Raw genomic sequence first — 16,867 nt, forward strand, 5'->3', positions numbered from 1 at the left:
GAAGAGTATTCTCCTCACTATAGTGAGCACAGCTGACAGTACTAATGACATATTCACCTTCCCCTATAAGAGAGAGTATGTAACCAGCAGAGAGGGGAGGGGAAAACTCTGGAAGATGGCCACCAAGACAGAGGAGCTATCCATGAAGAGCCACTAAGACGGTGACAATCCTGTGACTTTTGTTGTAGTTTAGAGATAATCTTATTGTGTTCCTGTTTGATCTGGAGAAGATGTATGTTTTTTCCTTGGGAGATTTTTATTGATTTATGTTGGAGTGTTTGTTGACCAAATGCCCTCAATAGAGAACTGTGTTCAATCAAGAAAACCTACTCCTGACTCGTTTATTCCACCTTTCCGCTTTAGTGACGCCCAATTACTTGGTCCGCTCACAAACGGGTAACATATCGCTCAACAAAACACACTTCCATGAGTATTATGAGTAGGGCAGACTAAAACAACTGACACACACGCACACACACACACACACACAGAAAGACTCACATACAGTATGTAGAGGTTGAGAAGTGTGTGTCCTGGTGAAAGGAGGGGAAGGCCATGTTTTTCAGGACGTTCTTCCTCAGAGGGAGCAGCGTCAGACGCGGCATGTTAGAGCCCTCACACACTAACCCCTTCAAAGAGGACAGAGGGTATGACAGTCTGCATCCTCACCTCCCACACACAGGTTAGCGCCTTCAGATACATACCCTCTAACAGAGCACAATGGGAAACATTCACTCTGCACGCTTACCTCACACATACACAAATATATCTCGTAAGATTATCGGTGCGGACTAAACCTTTCTATGCAGAACTGATGACCGTTTGTGTGCTCATCCATTGCTGTGTGTGTTACCTGTAGGAAGTGGCATATCTGCTGCAGCAGCTCCATGTCTATGGATGTTCTTCTCCACTGAAGATGTGTAAGGGATTGTAATTCTGCATCCAATCTATTTAGTCCTACCTCAGGCCAACAATCTGACAGGATGGGACACCACAACGTAACACACCCTGTAACTCTCCTGATGTCAAATCTCGCACACCCAAATATCTCTCTGCAGCTTTCGTTCCATCCCTGAAGTAACCATTGCTACAAATGCTAAAAATACAATCTTACGGAAACATATCACTTGTTGGCCTATCTCTCTGTACTGGTACAGATCTACTACTCACACCACTCCTCTCAGGATCCCTCCCCCTTGACTCATGTTCCTCTACTTTCTTCCCTGCCTCAGCATATGACAACGTCTGCACTCCTCTAACCCTGGAAACCTCAACCTGCTTCTCTCGCACATGACATTTCTGATCCCCAGCCCCATGGGCATCCCTACAATTAACACATACCACTACTTCCCCCCAATGCCACACATTCCTTTGTATCATGCCCTTCTGCACTTCTCACACCTCCCCTCCTACACACTGCTGCCACATGCCCATAAGCTTGACACCTGTAACAACAATGTATTCGGCACTAAAGCTCGTACAGGATAACTTAAATATCCTAACATCACTTTGTCGGGCAAAGACTCATCAAAACTCGAAAGAACAGACAATGACTCTGTTTCACCACTCATATCACCATGTCTGCGTCGCACCAAACGACAAGCATCACAAACACCAGGAATCTTCCCCTTCAGTTGGTAAACTTTTACTGCTACCCACAATTCACATTTCTTGCCCCCATTCATTTAACACGGAGCGCCTTCTCCCTCTGACCAGCAGAAACCCAAACAATTATCACAAGACCACTTCTGGTTACTCTCACCAATTCCACAGCACCCAACTCTGTTCTCACCCACCCTGAAACCACAAATGGATTAGCCAAAAGGCAAGGGTCCACTTTTTCCCAAAACTTCCCTCCTACTGTCAGACTCAACTTTATCCTGACCCTCTGTGCAAGCCTCGGGCTCTGAGAACTTCACCACACCTCTACCACCTCCAATATTTCGACCTCATTCACTTCCAATTCTCCACCTGTCTTCAGCTCACTTTGCTTACATTTTCTACCATTGTTAATTAACAAACCATCTCCCTTTTCCCACCATTTTTAATCCACTCAAGCTCACCCTCTTCCTCCCTCTCTCTTAGACCTCCTCTGCCTGTCTTTTCCCCTCCATTTCTCCTAGGTATTCCAAGTATACTTCTCCTTATAATGCTGCACTTCTCCTGACATACATCTTGCTCTTGCTTTCTCAAGGGACGCCATTTAACCGGCTGTCACAATCAGCATGAACCCCTCGGGATGTAGCGCTCACCAGTGCACCCCACTTATAAAGCAGCTGCTTCGTCTAGATGTTCTTCTTTATCAAAAGCTACCGAAACGTTTTTCCATTTGAAACAAGTGCGCTCTTCTAACCACCATTCACCGTCTCGCTTCCTTCTGGTTTTCCATTCTACCTGATAATTAATAGCACCTACCTAAACCAGTCCATGATTAGAGGGGAACAATGAAAAAGGCAGTGGAACTGGCTTCAAGGTCCAGAGTGTAGTTTGAGGGCTCTAATATATACAAAGGCATGGAAATGGCAGAAGGGCCTGCCTATATGTGTAGTGTCACTGTCAACACTGCCTGCTTCAATTTCACCCAGTGGTGCAGGTTTAGTGGTGGCCACAGATTTACTCACTAATTACCATAGAAAATAATTGAATATAGATTGTTATATTTTTCGAGAGGTGGTGATGGTCAAAATGTATGTCAGCTGGGGCTGGATAGCCTTGAATGATCCTTGTACAGTGTACAGACAGGCACATACACCTGTTTGGTATGATTGCTAGCCAGTGGTGATTTTAGCATGTCAATATGGGTTGGCCAACAAAAGGCCAACAAAAAAAGTGGGATGCATGCCAGCAAAGCCACTACACAACACAACACTAAACAATACATTAATTGCACTATACTTTGCAGTTCCAAATTAACAGTTGCTTTGGGCGCGGCATAAATAATGCTTCATTGACAGCATGGCCAATGTTGAATGTTTATAATTTTCAGCTAGGAAAAGAGACCCTTAATCTTAGACTTGGGACCAAACAGCCACTCCACTGAATAGCAGGCTAACGATTGCTTTGCAATGCTTGCATTTAGCCAATGATTCCTTCCAAACCACTCATTGTTGAATTTGCAATTTCCAACTTGGTGTGTAATGTCCAATGGCCGATGAGAACCGATACGTTTGATCTACAATTTCTCTTCATATGACAAGGATTAAACAGGATTTGCCAGTAGATTGTCGACTTGATTCATGATGATGACTGCTAGCTAAGATTTTTCAGTCCAATCAAAGCTACTGTTTATGTGATTTGACGTCATTTTATCTGTGGCCAATAACCTTGAGCCTTCTTGGATGGGCACTTCTAATGTAACTCTATGGCAGCACCCAAGGGGCTAGAATTTTAGAACTCTACCCTTGGACCTGGCAGTGACGTAGTGTCCCCATGAGTGACAGAACACCAATCACGCCGCAGCGCTCTGTATTTTCTGCTGGCTTGCCCCACCACCACAGAAAGCATTGAGCTAGGCTGAAACACCTGCATTTTGGAGCTGCCTTAATCAAGAAAACAAAAAAGTGACCATGTTTGTATGCAGCTTTATTAACTCAATGATATATATTTTTTACATTGTTTGCAAACTGATATGTTACACGTACTCATGCCAAAATAACATGCAAAACAGGCAAGCCCCAAAAAATTCTAAATAATCTAAATATGTGAATGACATGTGAATGATGTTGCTAGCTAGATTTAGCCTTTTAATATAAGCTCCTTCTCTTGTCTGCCAGTAAAGCCAACAAGCATTGAAGGCAGCTAATTTACATTACTTGCTGGTGGCCCTTATTTATAACTAACCTGGTAAAAGCTAGCTAGCTGGAGCGATGGGTCAGGTAACATCAGATATTCACATACTGTAGATTTTACTCTGAAAACAGCTAGCACACGTATTCTTTTGCAGTTCCTCTATCGCTGTGCATTCATTCAATATTATGGATGACATAAGAAAAATACATTTATGCAATCTAAATGATTATCCTTCTTAGTTGTTTACATTCAGATATTGATTGAACGAACCGAACACGGATCACCTTTGCACTCATTTTCAAAGATGTTTATTATATATATTATACATATATTTTTAAAACTAATTTTCAGTGTTCACAAACTTGTTCTTTAATTTTAACATTTCAGTGCCACTGAAAAAAACATCACATTTTTATTTGATTGTGAATCAAAGCATTGAAAATAGATATATGTGGATTTCTTGCAGTAAAAAAAACTATTAACATGCGTCATATTCAGGTCTGATCATTGAGTATCATTAGCTATGTTTCTATTAAGTTTGAATAGAGAATAGATGCGACAATTGCCTGCTTAGGGCGCATATCCATTTAACCATAGATACACACGGTTAATTTTGGATATGCTTAGTTGGTCGTTTTTTAACAACCATGTAGTTGTGTCGATTACGTAATGACGTCAGACCAACAAAGAATATTTTTTGCGGCATTGCTTTTGTCGAATAAACCTGTGTCTATGGAAACATGCCTCGTGATAGAGTGTGCAGTTCAATCAACATTTTCACTTCTCATAAATGGAAGTATTCTGTGTGGGTCTCTCTCTCTCTCTCTCTCTGACAGCTGTGTGATTCCTAATCAGTCCTCAAAGAGTTTCTCTTTGAGCCGATGGTAGCGCCCCTTGCTAGCCATGAGCTCCTGGTGTGTGCCCTGCTCAACCACCTCCCCGCCCTCCATGAAGATGATGTGGTCAGCCTTCTCCACAGTCTGCAGCCGATGGGCCACCACCAACACTGTCAGGCCCACTGAGCCTGCCAGGACGCCCTGCACCTGGGAGAGAGCATTAAGAACCCTATTGACATCATGTTACTGAAGCTATTAGATTTAGTTTCTATGACAATATTGGGTCCTGGTTATAGGCTATACCTAGGACCCAGAGTTGTTCCTGCATAAGTCCAATTCTGACTCCTAAAAAAGATTCAGAGTCTGTAGTCTGTTGTAGTTAGACAGGTTCATTTTGCAGTTGGTTTAGTTCTATGTTTTACGTTAGACATGAAAATCATGTAATATTGTTGTGCTATAGAGGTCTTGAATGTGTACCGCATGCTGTGTGTTGATGTCCATGCTGCTGGTTGCCTCGTCCAGAATTAGGACCTGTGGCTCTCGAACCAGAGCTCTGGCTATGGCGATGCACTGCTTCTGTCCAGAAGACAGCTGCCCTCCACACTCACCTACATCTGAGAGATACACAGGACATTAGTGCTAGGCCAGCTGGTAGCTACACAGACAGATAGGCCTGTAACTCACAATACGACACACAGCAGATTCCTCCCTCAAGCATTGTACAACCGGTTGTTCCAGTCTTACACCTTACATGCTAACTTTGTTAGTCTTTTTGGCAGGCTTTTATGAAGGCAGAACAGCCCCTCTACAGAAAATACAATGCTTGTCAATTAATAAATCTGATGAATATTGTCAATACAATGGCCACAAGATGACCCATCACTATCTACCTGTGTCGTAGCCCTGTTCCAGCGTACAAATAAAGTCGTGGATGTTGGCGCTCTTCGCAGCCTCTTTCACCTTCTCCAGGGTGCATCCCACGAGGCCGTACTCTATGTTGTGTCTGATAGATCCAGAGAAGAGCACTGGTTCCTGGGACACCAGGGCCATCTTACCTCAAAGAGAGATAATCATTGGGGATGTTTGGTTTAAAAACATATTAAAAACAATTGAACAAGTCACATGGTATGTCTATATGACACGAAACAAGTGTTCTTTTCTTCTCAGGATGGCCAAGTCTGAATATTTTATGTCTGTTACCACTGATGACCTGAATGACCCTAGAAAGTTTTGGAAAGCTATTAAGTCTATGTCTGGTAACAGTAATGTTAATGAATTACCGTAATGTGTTTTGAAGGACTCTGTTGCTATATATGACAAAACTGAAATGCTGAATTGTTTCAATGAGCACTTTGTATCATCTGGTAGGCTGTTTGATTCAGTGTCCTCTGTCTCTGTACAACCCTGTGTGGATGAACCAGTGAGAGCTGGTCGAACTTTTAGCTTTTTGCCATTCTCAGTGCAGGTGGTAGGTAGGAACATAAAGCCCTGAAATCCTTAGATCAGAGAAAGCCTGCAGGTCCTGATCTTTTAGATCCCTGCTTTTTAAATCTGGCAGCTGATTTCAAACCCTTGTGAGTGAACAGCTAAAATAGTTTTTATTTACTAACTCTATTTTATCAATGTACCAATCGGGCTTCAGGAAGAAGCATAGCACAATTACAGCAGCCATGAAGGTTTTAAATGATATCACTGAAGCCATTGACAAAAAACAGCACTGTGTCTCACTTTTTATTGATCTCTCTAAGGCTTTTGATACAGTTGATCATGCTATACTAAGGCAGAGATTGTCGAGTGTAGGTCTTTCGGAGCATGCAGTTGCATGGTTTGATAACTATCTGTCTGATAGAACTCGGTGCACTCAATTTGATGGGCTTATGTCCGTTAAATTGTCTGTCTTGAATGGTGTGCCCCAAAGCTCTGTACTTGGTCCTCTCTTATTCACTATTTAAATAAATTATTTAGACAAAAATGTCCAAAATGCACAACTTCATTTTTATGCTGATGATACTGTTATTTACTGTTGTGCCTCGTCTCTTACAAAAGCTTTCCAGAACATGCAAACTGCTTTTTATACTGTTCAACATACCTTGTGTCAATTGAAGCTTATCCTCAATACTGAGAGAACTAAACTAGTGGTGTTTTCTAATGCAAGAAATAGAACTCTGAACCTTTCACCTATTACTACCTGTCAGGGCAAGGAGATTGAGGTTGTAACCTCATATAAATATATTGGAATTTTAATTGATGACGGCCTCACTTTTAAATGGCATATTCAACAGCTTACAAAAAAATTGAAGCTGAAATTGGGATTTTATTTTAGGAATAAGGCCTGTTTTTCTTTTGAAGCCAGAAGGAGGCTACATTTATGCTTTTACTAGACTATGGGGATATTTTATATATGAATGCTTCCGCTCAGTGTTTGAGATCAATTGACACTCTTTACCATGGCACTTTGAGATTTATTTTAAACTGCAAAACCTTACTGCACTTTGTATTGGCTGGCCTTCTCTAGTCACTCGTAGGCTCAGTCACTGGTATACTTTTATTTACAAAGCCATTTTGGGTTTATTACATTTTTATTTGTGCATTTTTATTGTTCAGAAATGTGGTGGGTACTCTCTTCGTTCGCTTGACTTTATCCTGTTAACTGTTCCAAATGTCCGAACTGAATTTGGTAAAAGGGCTTTTATGTACTCTGCGCCATCGTCTTGGAACACCATACAAAATACTTTTAAACTGGAAGAACTTGTCCCGATTGGTGTTTTTAAATCACTGATGAAGGATTTTGAGGCTGATTCCCTGACCTGTCAATGTTTTTAATTTGCTGTTTTATACTCTTGTGAATTCAATGGTTTTTACTAGATTACTTGTAGTTTTTCATGTTGTCTGTCTGTAATTTTTTTTGTAATGACTTGGTGCTGCCTATCTTGGCCAGGGTGCTCTTGAAAAATAGATTTTAATCTCAATGAGCTCTTCCTGGTTAAATAAAGGTTAAATAAAATAAAGAGGGAGTGAGCTGAACAGTCCTAGTTTGCATAACGGTTGTTCACACATGTATAAAGGATTATGGAAAGCAGAGCCCTATCAACGTGCTAAAGTACTACAGCACATTATTGGACATGGCGGGTTTCCTGTCTGTACCTTCTGATGCAGGTACTGGTGCTGGTAGCAGTGCAGGGGCTGTCCATCCAACAGCACCTGGCCCTCCTTGGGCTCATACAACCTTGCCAGCAGGCTGACGCAGGAGCTCTTCCCGCCACCAGAGGGCCCCACCAGCGCTGTCATCTTCCCCGGATGCAGTTCCAGACTCACAGCCTGGCAGATAGATGGTTAGAGACATTTAACCAACGATATACTGGAAATTATTGCAGATACAGGCAAGCATGGCAGGAAGATAATAGAGTGCCTTCAGAAAGTAATGACACCCCTTGACGTTTTCCACATTTTGTTGTGTTAGAAAGTGGGATTAAAATTGATTTAATTGTGTCATTTTTGCTAACGTTCTACGCAAAATATTAAAAGGTGGAAGAAAAATCCGAACATTGGTAAAAAATAAAAAAAAAAGATTAAAAAAAAGAAAACATGAATATATCTTGATTATATAAGTATTCAACCCCCTGAGTCAATACATGTTAGAATCACCTTTGGCACCGATTACAGCTTTCTGGGTAAGTCTCTCAAAGAGCTTTGCACACCTGTATTGTGCAATATTTGCACATTATTCTTTTTTGAATTCTTCAAACTCAAGTTGGTTGTTGATCATTGATAGACAGCCATTTTCAAGTCTTGCCATAGATTTACAAGCCGATTTAAGTCAGAAGTGTAACTAGGCCACTCAGGAACGTTAAATGTTGTCTTGGGAAGCAACTCCAGTATATTTGGCCTTGTGTTTTAGGTTTTTGTCCTGCTGAAGGGTGAATTTGTCTCCCAATGTCTGTTGGAAAGCAGACTGAACCAGGTTTTCCTCTAGGATTTTGACTGTGCTCAGCTCTATTCCGTTTATTTTTATCATAAAAAAACTTCCTAGTCTTTTCCGATGACAAGAATACCCATAGCATGATGCAGCCACCACCATGCTAGAAAATATGAAGAGTAGCACTCAGTGATGTTTTGTTTTGGGCATAAAATTAATTTCTTTGTTACAGAATGCATGTTTTGGAATATTTGTATTCTGTACAGGCTTCCTTCTTTTCACTCTGTTAATTAGGTTAGTATTTTGGAGTAACAACAAAACTAAATAAAAACACGATTATTGCACACACAGTGAGTCCATGCAACTTGTTATGGTCTTTATTAAGCCCACGTTTTAGGCTTGCCATAACAAAGGGTTTGATTACTTGGGTCAAGACATTTCAGCTTTTCAAAAATGTCTAAAAACATAATTACACTTTCACATTATGGGGTATTGTGTGCAGGCCAGTGATATACAATCTCAATTTAAGCCATTATAAATTCAGACTGTAACACAACAAAATGTGGAAAAGTTCAAGGGGTCTGAATACTTTCTTACGGCACTGTAAGTGCTTGGCCAACAGACATAAGGTACAATGCATTCGAAAAGTATTCAGACCCCTTCACTTTTTCAACATTTTGTTACTTTACAGCTGTATTCTAAAATTGATTACATTCAAAAAAAAATCCTCATCAAGCTACAAACAATACCCATAATGAGAAATAAAAAACAGGTATTAACTGTTTGCAAATGTATAAAAAGTAAAAAACAGAAATACCTTATTCATATAAGTATTCAGACCCTTTGCTATGAGACTCAAAATTGAGCTCAGGTACATCCGGTTTCCATTGATCATCCTTGAGATGTCTCTACAACTTCATTGGAGTCCACCAGTGGTAAATTCAATTGATTGGACATGATTTGGAAAGGCACACACCTGTTTATATAAGCAGTTGACAGTGCATGTCAGAGCAAAAACCAAGCCATGAGGTCAAAGGAATTGTCTGTAGAGCTCAGAGACAGGATTGTGCCGAGGCAATGATCTGGGGAAGGGTACCAAAACATTTCTGCAGCATTGAAGGTCCTCAAGGAACACAGTGGCCTCCATCATTCTTAAATGGAAGAAGATTGGAACCACCAAGAGCTGGACACCCGGCCAAACTGAGCATTTGGGGGAGAAGGACTTTGGTCAGGGAGGTGACCAAGAACCCGATGGTCACTCTGACAGAGCTCCAGAGTTCCTCTGTGGAGATGGGAAAACCTTCCAGAAGGACAACCATCCCTGCTGGCACTCCCCCAATCAGGCCTTTATGGTACAGTGGCCAGTAAAAGGCACATGACAGCCCACTTGGAGTTTGCCAAAAGACACCTAAAGGACTCTCAGACCATGAGAAACAAGATTCTCTGGTCTGGTGAAACTAAGATTGAGCTATTTGGCTTGAATGCCAAGCATCACATCTGGAGGAAACGTGGCACCATCCCTACGGTGAAGCATGGTTGTGGCAGCATCATACTGTGGGGATGTTTTTCAGCGGCAGGGACTTGGAGACTAGTCAGAATCGAGGGAAAGATGAAGAGAGCAAAGGACAGAGAGGTCCTTGATGAAAACCTGCTCCAGAGTGCTCAGGACCTCAGACTGGGGCAAAGGTTCACCTTCCAACAGGACAAGGCAGATGTGGCTTCGGGACAAGTCTCAATGTCCTTGAGTGGCCCAGCCAGAGCCCGGACTTGAACCCATTCGAACATCTCTGGAGAGACCTGAAAATAGCTGTGCAGTGACTCTCCCCATTCAACCTGACAGAGCTCGAGAGGATCTGCAGAGAAGAATGGGAGAAACACCCAAAATACAAGCGTACCAAGCTTGTAATGTCAAACCCAAGAGGACTCGAGGCTGTAATCGCTGCCAAAGGTGCTTCAACAAAGTACTGAGTAAATGGTCTGAATACTTATGTAAATGTAATATTTCCAGGGGGGGGGTTTATATACATTTGCAAACATTTCTAAAAACCTGTTTTTGCTTTGTCATTATGGGGTATTGTGTGTAGATTAATGAGATGGAAATTATTTTTTTAATCCATTTTAGAATAAGGCTGTAACATAACAAAATGTGGGAAAAGTCTGAATATTTTCAGAATGCACTGTATATTTCAATAGTTACATTTTAAAAAATGTGCTGGTTCAAAGACAAGTCTCCCTACTAAAAGATGTAATGGTATCGGTAAATCCATGAAAATAGCAGGGCCATTACGCTTTTTTTGAATATTGATACAATCTTTCATAACAGCTCATATCCTATGAATAGATGCTTACCTTCAGTGCGGGTGTATTTTGGCGTGAGGGATAGTAGAAGCTGACATGGTAGAAAGCAAGTTTCCCCTGAAGCTTTGCAGGAGCCAGCTCTCCTGCTTCTTTCTGGTCTGGCTTTCTGTCCAGAAATGTGAACACCTTGGCTGCCGCCCCGACAGTGCACAGCATGTCTCCAAAGACATACACAAGTTGCTGACAACAACAAAGAAAACATTTCAGTCAGTTTCACATCAGGTATTCCAGAACAATGACCTGAGAATTCAAACGCCTGCTGGTGGTTCATTTGCTTACTCACTTTCATATTGGTCACCATGTCTTTCTGGAAGAGGACAAAAGCCAGCACACTGCCAATGCTCAGCTGGCCAGCCGAGATGAGCCTCCGACACAGGAACAGCATGGCCACCTTTAGGCCCACTGTCACCACCTGGCCAGACAGAGAAAAGACACAGAGGGGTATTGGATACAGGAACACGTCACGTATATAGAGTACTGTATACAAGTTAAAGGTCTTCAGTGTGTAGGGATGTAGGGAGGAACAGACACATCATGTGAGATAGACTACATCTCCATGTTATTTACAGCACCCAGGTGTCTCAAACATCCTAGAGTTATCATTAGTTGAATTTTTACCCTTCTCAGTAAAAGGTGGACGGCACTGATGATGCCCTTGTGCTCCTGGACCTTGTACATCCTCTCCAGTGCTTGGTTGTACCTATCTTGCTCCTTCTCCTCAGCTCTGAAGCTGCGAACCGTTCTCACCGCCCCAATGGCCTGGGATGCCAGCTCCTTGATCTGGGCCTGGCAGTCCTGCAGCTGCTTAATGAACTCCTGTTGGGTGGTAGCAGTCAGTCAGTCAGTCAATTAATCAATCAATCATAATTCTACAAGCATCTATCACTAACCAGTCAATAATCCCATTACTTTTCTATATTTGGTCTTTATTTAGTCTGCATTGCTGTCAGAGTTATAGCTGCATGGGTGTTTGGGTGTTGTTCTAGCTGTAGGTAGGGTAGAATGGGGTAAGTTGAGCCAGTATCACTCCGTCAAGGGAAATATGTATTCTGTATTCTTTCTAAAAAGATATCGACATATATTTTAGGATGTTGTGTGTCCCTGGAAATAATCAGAATTCATGTAAACATTACAGGTTTGAAAACATCACTTGTCCTGAAAAAATGGTCTCTTGGCACAACTTACCCCGGGTTTGGGGTAAGTTGAGTCACGGGACAGGGTAAGTTAAGCCACCTACAAATTTCTGTACTGATTGAAATATTACCTCTACCTTTTTAAAACCATGTATATCTTTATTTCCCCAAACACAATCATTTTTTTGTATTTTAATCATTTTAAGTCTTTTAACACTGGCTTAACACCTAACAAACACTTTGTACTTTTTTGACACTTTTAACATAGGCCAGGCCCTGTTGTTACCTCATATCCCAACAACAATGCCTTGCATTATGCCATGGAAGAAAACACTTCAATTTGCTTAACTTGCCATTGGCTCAACCATTGTCTCAATTTCCCCATGGCCATTGGCTCAACATACCCCAAGGCAAGCATTTTGACTATATTGGCCCACACAGATACAAGGATGCCTAATTTAGGACTTCATATTGAAGCTTATAGAGACCCCAACTGATGTATAGTACAATCTTAAAATGATCTACTTTGGTTTAGATACAAGTATCATATAACACAATAAATTCACGGGGTGAAAATCCTTTTTTTTGGGCCTAACTTGTTTACCACTTGTTCCGTGTGGTTTCTTCCTTCACAGACTCCATGAAATGATGACCTCTTCCTAAATATTTGGTCAAATTATTACATCTGTGTATGGTTTCCAAGAAACCAGAGTGGCTCAAATTACCTATTTGGCTCAACTTACCCCCACGCTCCCCTATTATATTTTATGTGTTTGGCTGTTGTTATGTCCATCTGGCAGCAGGTGTTTGGATGTTGTTGTGTCTATCTGGACGTATAATGGTGTAGGTGTTTGGATGTTGTTGTGTCTATCTGGACGTATAATGGTGTAGGTGTTTGGATGTTGTTGTGTCTATCTGGACGTATAATGGTGTAGGTGTTTGGATGTTGTTGTGTCTATCTGGACGTATAATGGTGTAGGTGTTTGGATGTTGTTGTGTCTATCTGGACGTATAATGGTGTAGGTGTTTGGATGTTGTTGTGTCTATATGGACGTATAATGGTGTAGGTGTTTGGATGTTGTTGTGTCTATCTGGACGTATAATGGTGTAGGTGTTTGGATGTTGTTGTGTCTATCTGGACGTATAATGGTGTAGGTGTTTGGATGTTGTTGTGTCTATCTGGACGTATAATGGTGTAGGTGTTTGGATGTTGTGTCTATCTGGACGTATAATGGTGTAGGTGTTTGGATGTTGTTGTGTCTATCTGGACGTATAATGGTGTAGGTGTTTGGATGTTGTTGTGTCTATCTGGACGTATAATGGTGTAGGTGTTTGGATGTTGTTGTGTCTATCTGGACGTATAATGGTGTAGGTGTTTGGATGTTGTTGTGTCTATCTGGACGTATAATGGTGTAGGTGTTTGGATGTTGTTGTGTCTATCTGGACGTATAATGGTGTAGGTGTTTGGATGTTGTGTCTATCTGGACGTATAATGGTGTAGGTGTTTGGATGTTGTTGTGTCTATCTGGACGTATAATGGTGTAGGTGTTTGGATGTTGTTGTGTCTATCTGGACGTATAATGGTGTAGGTGTTTGGATGTTGTTGTGTCTATCTGGACGTATAATGGTGTAGGTGTTTGGATGTTGTTGTGTCTATCTGGACGTATAATGGTGTAGGTGTTTGGATGTTGTTGTGTCTATCTGGACGTATAATGGTGTAGGTGTTTGGGTGTTGTTACCTGGTTGTATGTGTTATATTTGGTCTGCAGCAGGGTGAGGAGGGGCATCTCCACCATGGTGAGCAGGGTGAGCTGCCAGGACAGGCCCAGCATCAGGAATAGCATACCAGCCGTCTTCACCAGGCTGCGCACCAGCACATTACTGTTCAGAGCCACAGAGCGTCCCATCTTGTCCACATCATAGCCGAGGCGTGAGACAAGGCTTCCTGTGGGAGGAAGGACATCATTCCTAAATCAATTGGATTATAATGGTGGAAGAGCTGTAATATTTATACCAGAATCATCTGTGAGTAAGGATAGAGATCACATCACATGCCACCAAAACAAGCGAATAGGACATGGCATGACAATATTTGCTCTCATTCTATTACCTCGATGATATAATACCCATCCCACTGGGCACAGACGTCAATTCCACGTTGGTTCACCCAGTGGGATGTTCCTGTGTACATCATCTCACCTGGTTTGTTCTCCTCAAAGAAGGGTATGTCCTGTTGTACCAGGTTGTGGAACAGCATGTGTCTCATCCTCTTGTTGAGTCTGGACAGGCTACACATGAACAAGCCCCCTCGCAGGCCTGAGCACAGAGCACTGAGGGGAAAAACCACAGAACGGTCACAGACAGGTCAATCAACAATCACAGAAGGGTATATCGTTCTTCTCTCTGTTTATTCACAGATAAATCAAAACACAGAGGAGAGGAAACAACCAAAGGAAAAAGTGGAGAAACTAAAAGAGGAAGCGAAACCTGTGTACCTTCCTAGTGAGACGAGTCCCATGCCTCCAATGGCGTACATGAAGCTGTTGTGCTGGTACTGACCACTCAGTGTATCAATGACCTTCCCCTGGTAGTAAGGGATAAACGTCTCACCTGCAACAACAAGATTGGCTCGATCAAAAACGGTTCACTGGAAAGGTTGGCGTAAGTAAGATTAATTATAGCTCAAAAATAACTAGCTCAACAAATTCCTTGAAAACAATTGATAACAGAATACAAACGAACGCATGTGCTTGATATGCACATTTGAAATTACTTTTACACAACGCTATACTCACAGATGACAGCCAGGCTGAGGAAGAGGAAGGCTGCAGCCAGGTAGAGGGTGTCTGGTTTGCAGTATCGCACCATCCTCATCAACTGTGCCCTGGCCTCCTGTTTCCTCTTCTTCTCCTTCCCTTGGTTCCCTCCATCATCAGGGAAGCCCAGCTCCCATGCCAGGCAGGCCACAGTGGAGGATACCAGGGCCAAGACCACCATGCTTGGGCCAGGCACCAGACCCAGGTCGTTGGCAGTCGATGCCGGCACCATGACCATACGTCCACTTTCAAACACAGGAGGTAAGAGGCAGAGCACTGCCACCCATCTCCTCCGCACTGGCTGTGGCTTTCCTTCAGAAAGCACCAGGGTGATTGAGTGGTGCAATGCCCACCTTAGGGCTCCAAAGGCCCATAACCCCACCAGTCCTCCACTACTGGAGAACTCAAGTAGCACTAACCCAGTCCACAGTGCCCCCCACAGCACTAGGTCATAGAGAAGGACCAGCCCATATGTTTTTAAATGAGCCATGGCCAATAGATAGAGTTACAGCAGTATCTCAATTGTGCTTATCCTGGAAAGAAAAAAAATAAACAGGTATGTCGATATGGTGCTCATTATTAACGTAACAATAGCAATGCCTTTACATGCATGATATGAATATCCATAATGAGCACACAAGACACATGGGCAGTATATATTTCTGAATGTATAGTATAACATTTGTATAGTAATACAATTAAGCAATAAGGCTCGAGGGGGTGTGGTATATGGCCAATATAACACGGCTAAGGGCTGTTCTTAAGCACAACGCAAAGTAAACCTCCAACCACCCAGTTTATAATATAGTATAATGCATACATGGAAGACCGGGAGTTTCAGAAAAAGATAGGGCCCATGGCATGCCCATCATAAAATCTATGGAGACTGTAGTGCAATAGACAGCTAGTTTAGTCATATGAAGTCAGAAAACGTATTTGGTAGTCTACATTGACAATCGACCTGCATAACTCTACTTTCTTAGAAAAGCTAACAATATTCTTACCATCGTCTTTGCTGGCTGATGTAAAAGTGGCTTTATAAATACATTTGATTGATTGTTTTCGTGCAGCAGGTTAACGTTACCAAGTAAGGTAAGGTACTTGGATACTTTTACTTTCCCTTTCTACTGACCACCGGAACAACAATGTCTCTGTGAGCGAGCGGTTGAAGTGTCTAGCCTACTCCAGTCCTAGCCTCTCTGTCAACAACATTTTACTATAGCTTTGTAACGGACAACTTGAAAAGTACATATAAAATAATGTAAATATAAATATTTAGCTTTGGGAGAATATCATTCGCTTTTCCTTGGAACAATTCTCAAATTCGATAACCTCGCGTCCTCTCTCATCGACTCCTCAAAATCCTTTGGAAGACAATGTCAGGGGGGCGGGACCGCTGATATTTTCATCCAATGGGTTTTGAGAAGAAGCGAGGAGATGACGCGAGGAATCAAGGAAATACAATTGAGATTCTCCTCTTTGAGTTCAGCTGAAAAACTATTCCGCCTTATTTTCAGCTTGAACTGGCAGGCAACATGGCAGGCAACACTACACTGTCGCCACATCATGTCATACAATGACAACATTTGTCAAATTGGAACACTCCGTTCTCAGAACATTAAGGGATAGCCTACCTTTCTGACCTCGAACGACAGCTTATTTGCTCTTTTTTTTTTTTTACTTATGTTTTTTAAAGTGACATTTATCATTTCCACAATTATTTTATATAAATAATGATTTGTATAAAATGAAATAAATAACTATTTGGCCCCAGCGCAAGACACAATAGACCTTTCTATAAAAATACCTAGGAATCGTTCCATGACAAGGGAGCTATAGCCAGGGGCAGACTGGCCATCTGGCATTTCTGGAAAATAGCAGATTGGTTGGTCCAATTTTTGCCTAGTGGGCCTTCTAAGTTGTTGTTTTTTTGTGCAAAATTATAATTATTTGGCCAATAATGGGGGCCTCAAGTATAAATGGGCCAGTGTGTAAGAAATGCCATAGCCTAAAAAGTAG

The 16,867-nt window shown here is 41.9% G+C and overlaps 1 protein-coding gene across 1 annotated transcript; it reads right to left on the reverse strand.

The window, feature by feature from the left end:
* Nucleotides 1–3,561: 3,561 nt before the first annotated feature.
* On the reverse strand, nt 3,562–15,898 carry tap2t (transporter associated with antigen processing, subunit type t, teleost specific). The gene is given in 12 exon segments (NM_001124243.1): nt 3,562–4,832; nt 5,103–5,239; nt 5,516–5,675; nt 7,770–7,943; nt 10,891–11,079; nt 11,183–11,311; nt 11,518–11,715; nt 13,772–13,977; nt 14,232–14,362; nt 14,528–14,642; nt 14,828–15,381; nt 15,853–15,898. Coding segments are annotated over 11 exon segments (2,142 nt in total). The 5' UTR covers nt 15,339–15,381; nt 15,853–15,898; the 3' UTR covers nt 3,562–4,640.
* Between the last annotated feature and the right edge of the window lie 969 nt (nt 15,899–16,867).

Source organism: Oncorhynchus mykiss, chromosome 16 (assembly GCF_057628025.1).
Source record: "Oncorhynchus mykiss isolate SJ-2025 chromosome 16, ASM5762802v1, whole genome shotgun sequence".
Classification (NCBI taxonomy): domain Eukaryota; kingdom Metazoa; phylum Chordata; class Actinopteri; order Salmoniformes; family Salmonidae; genus Oncorhynchus; species Oncorhynchus mykiss.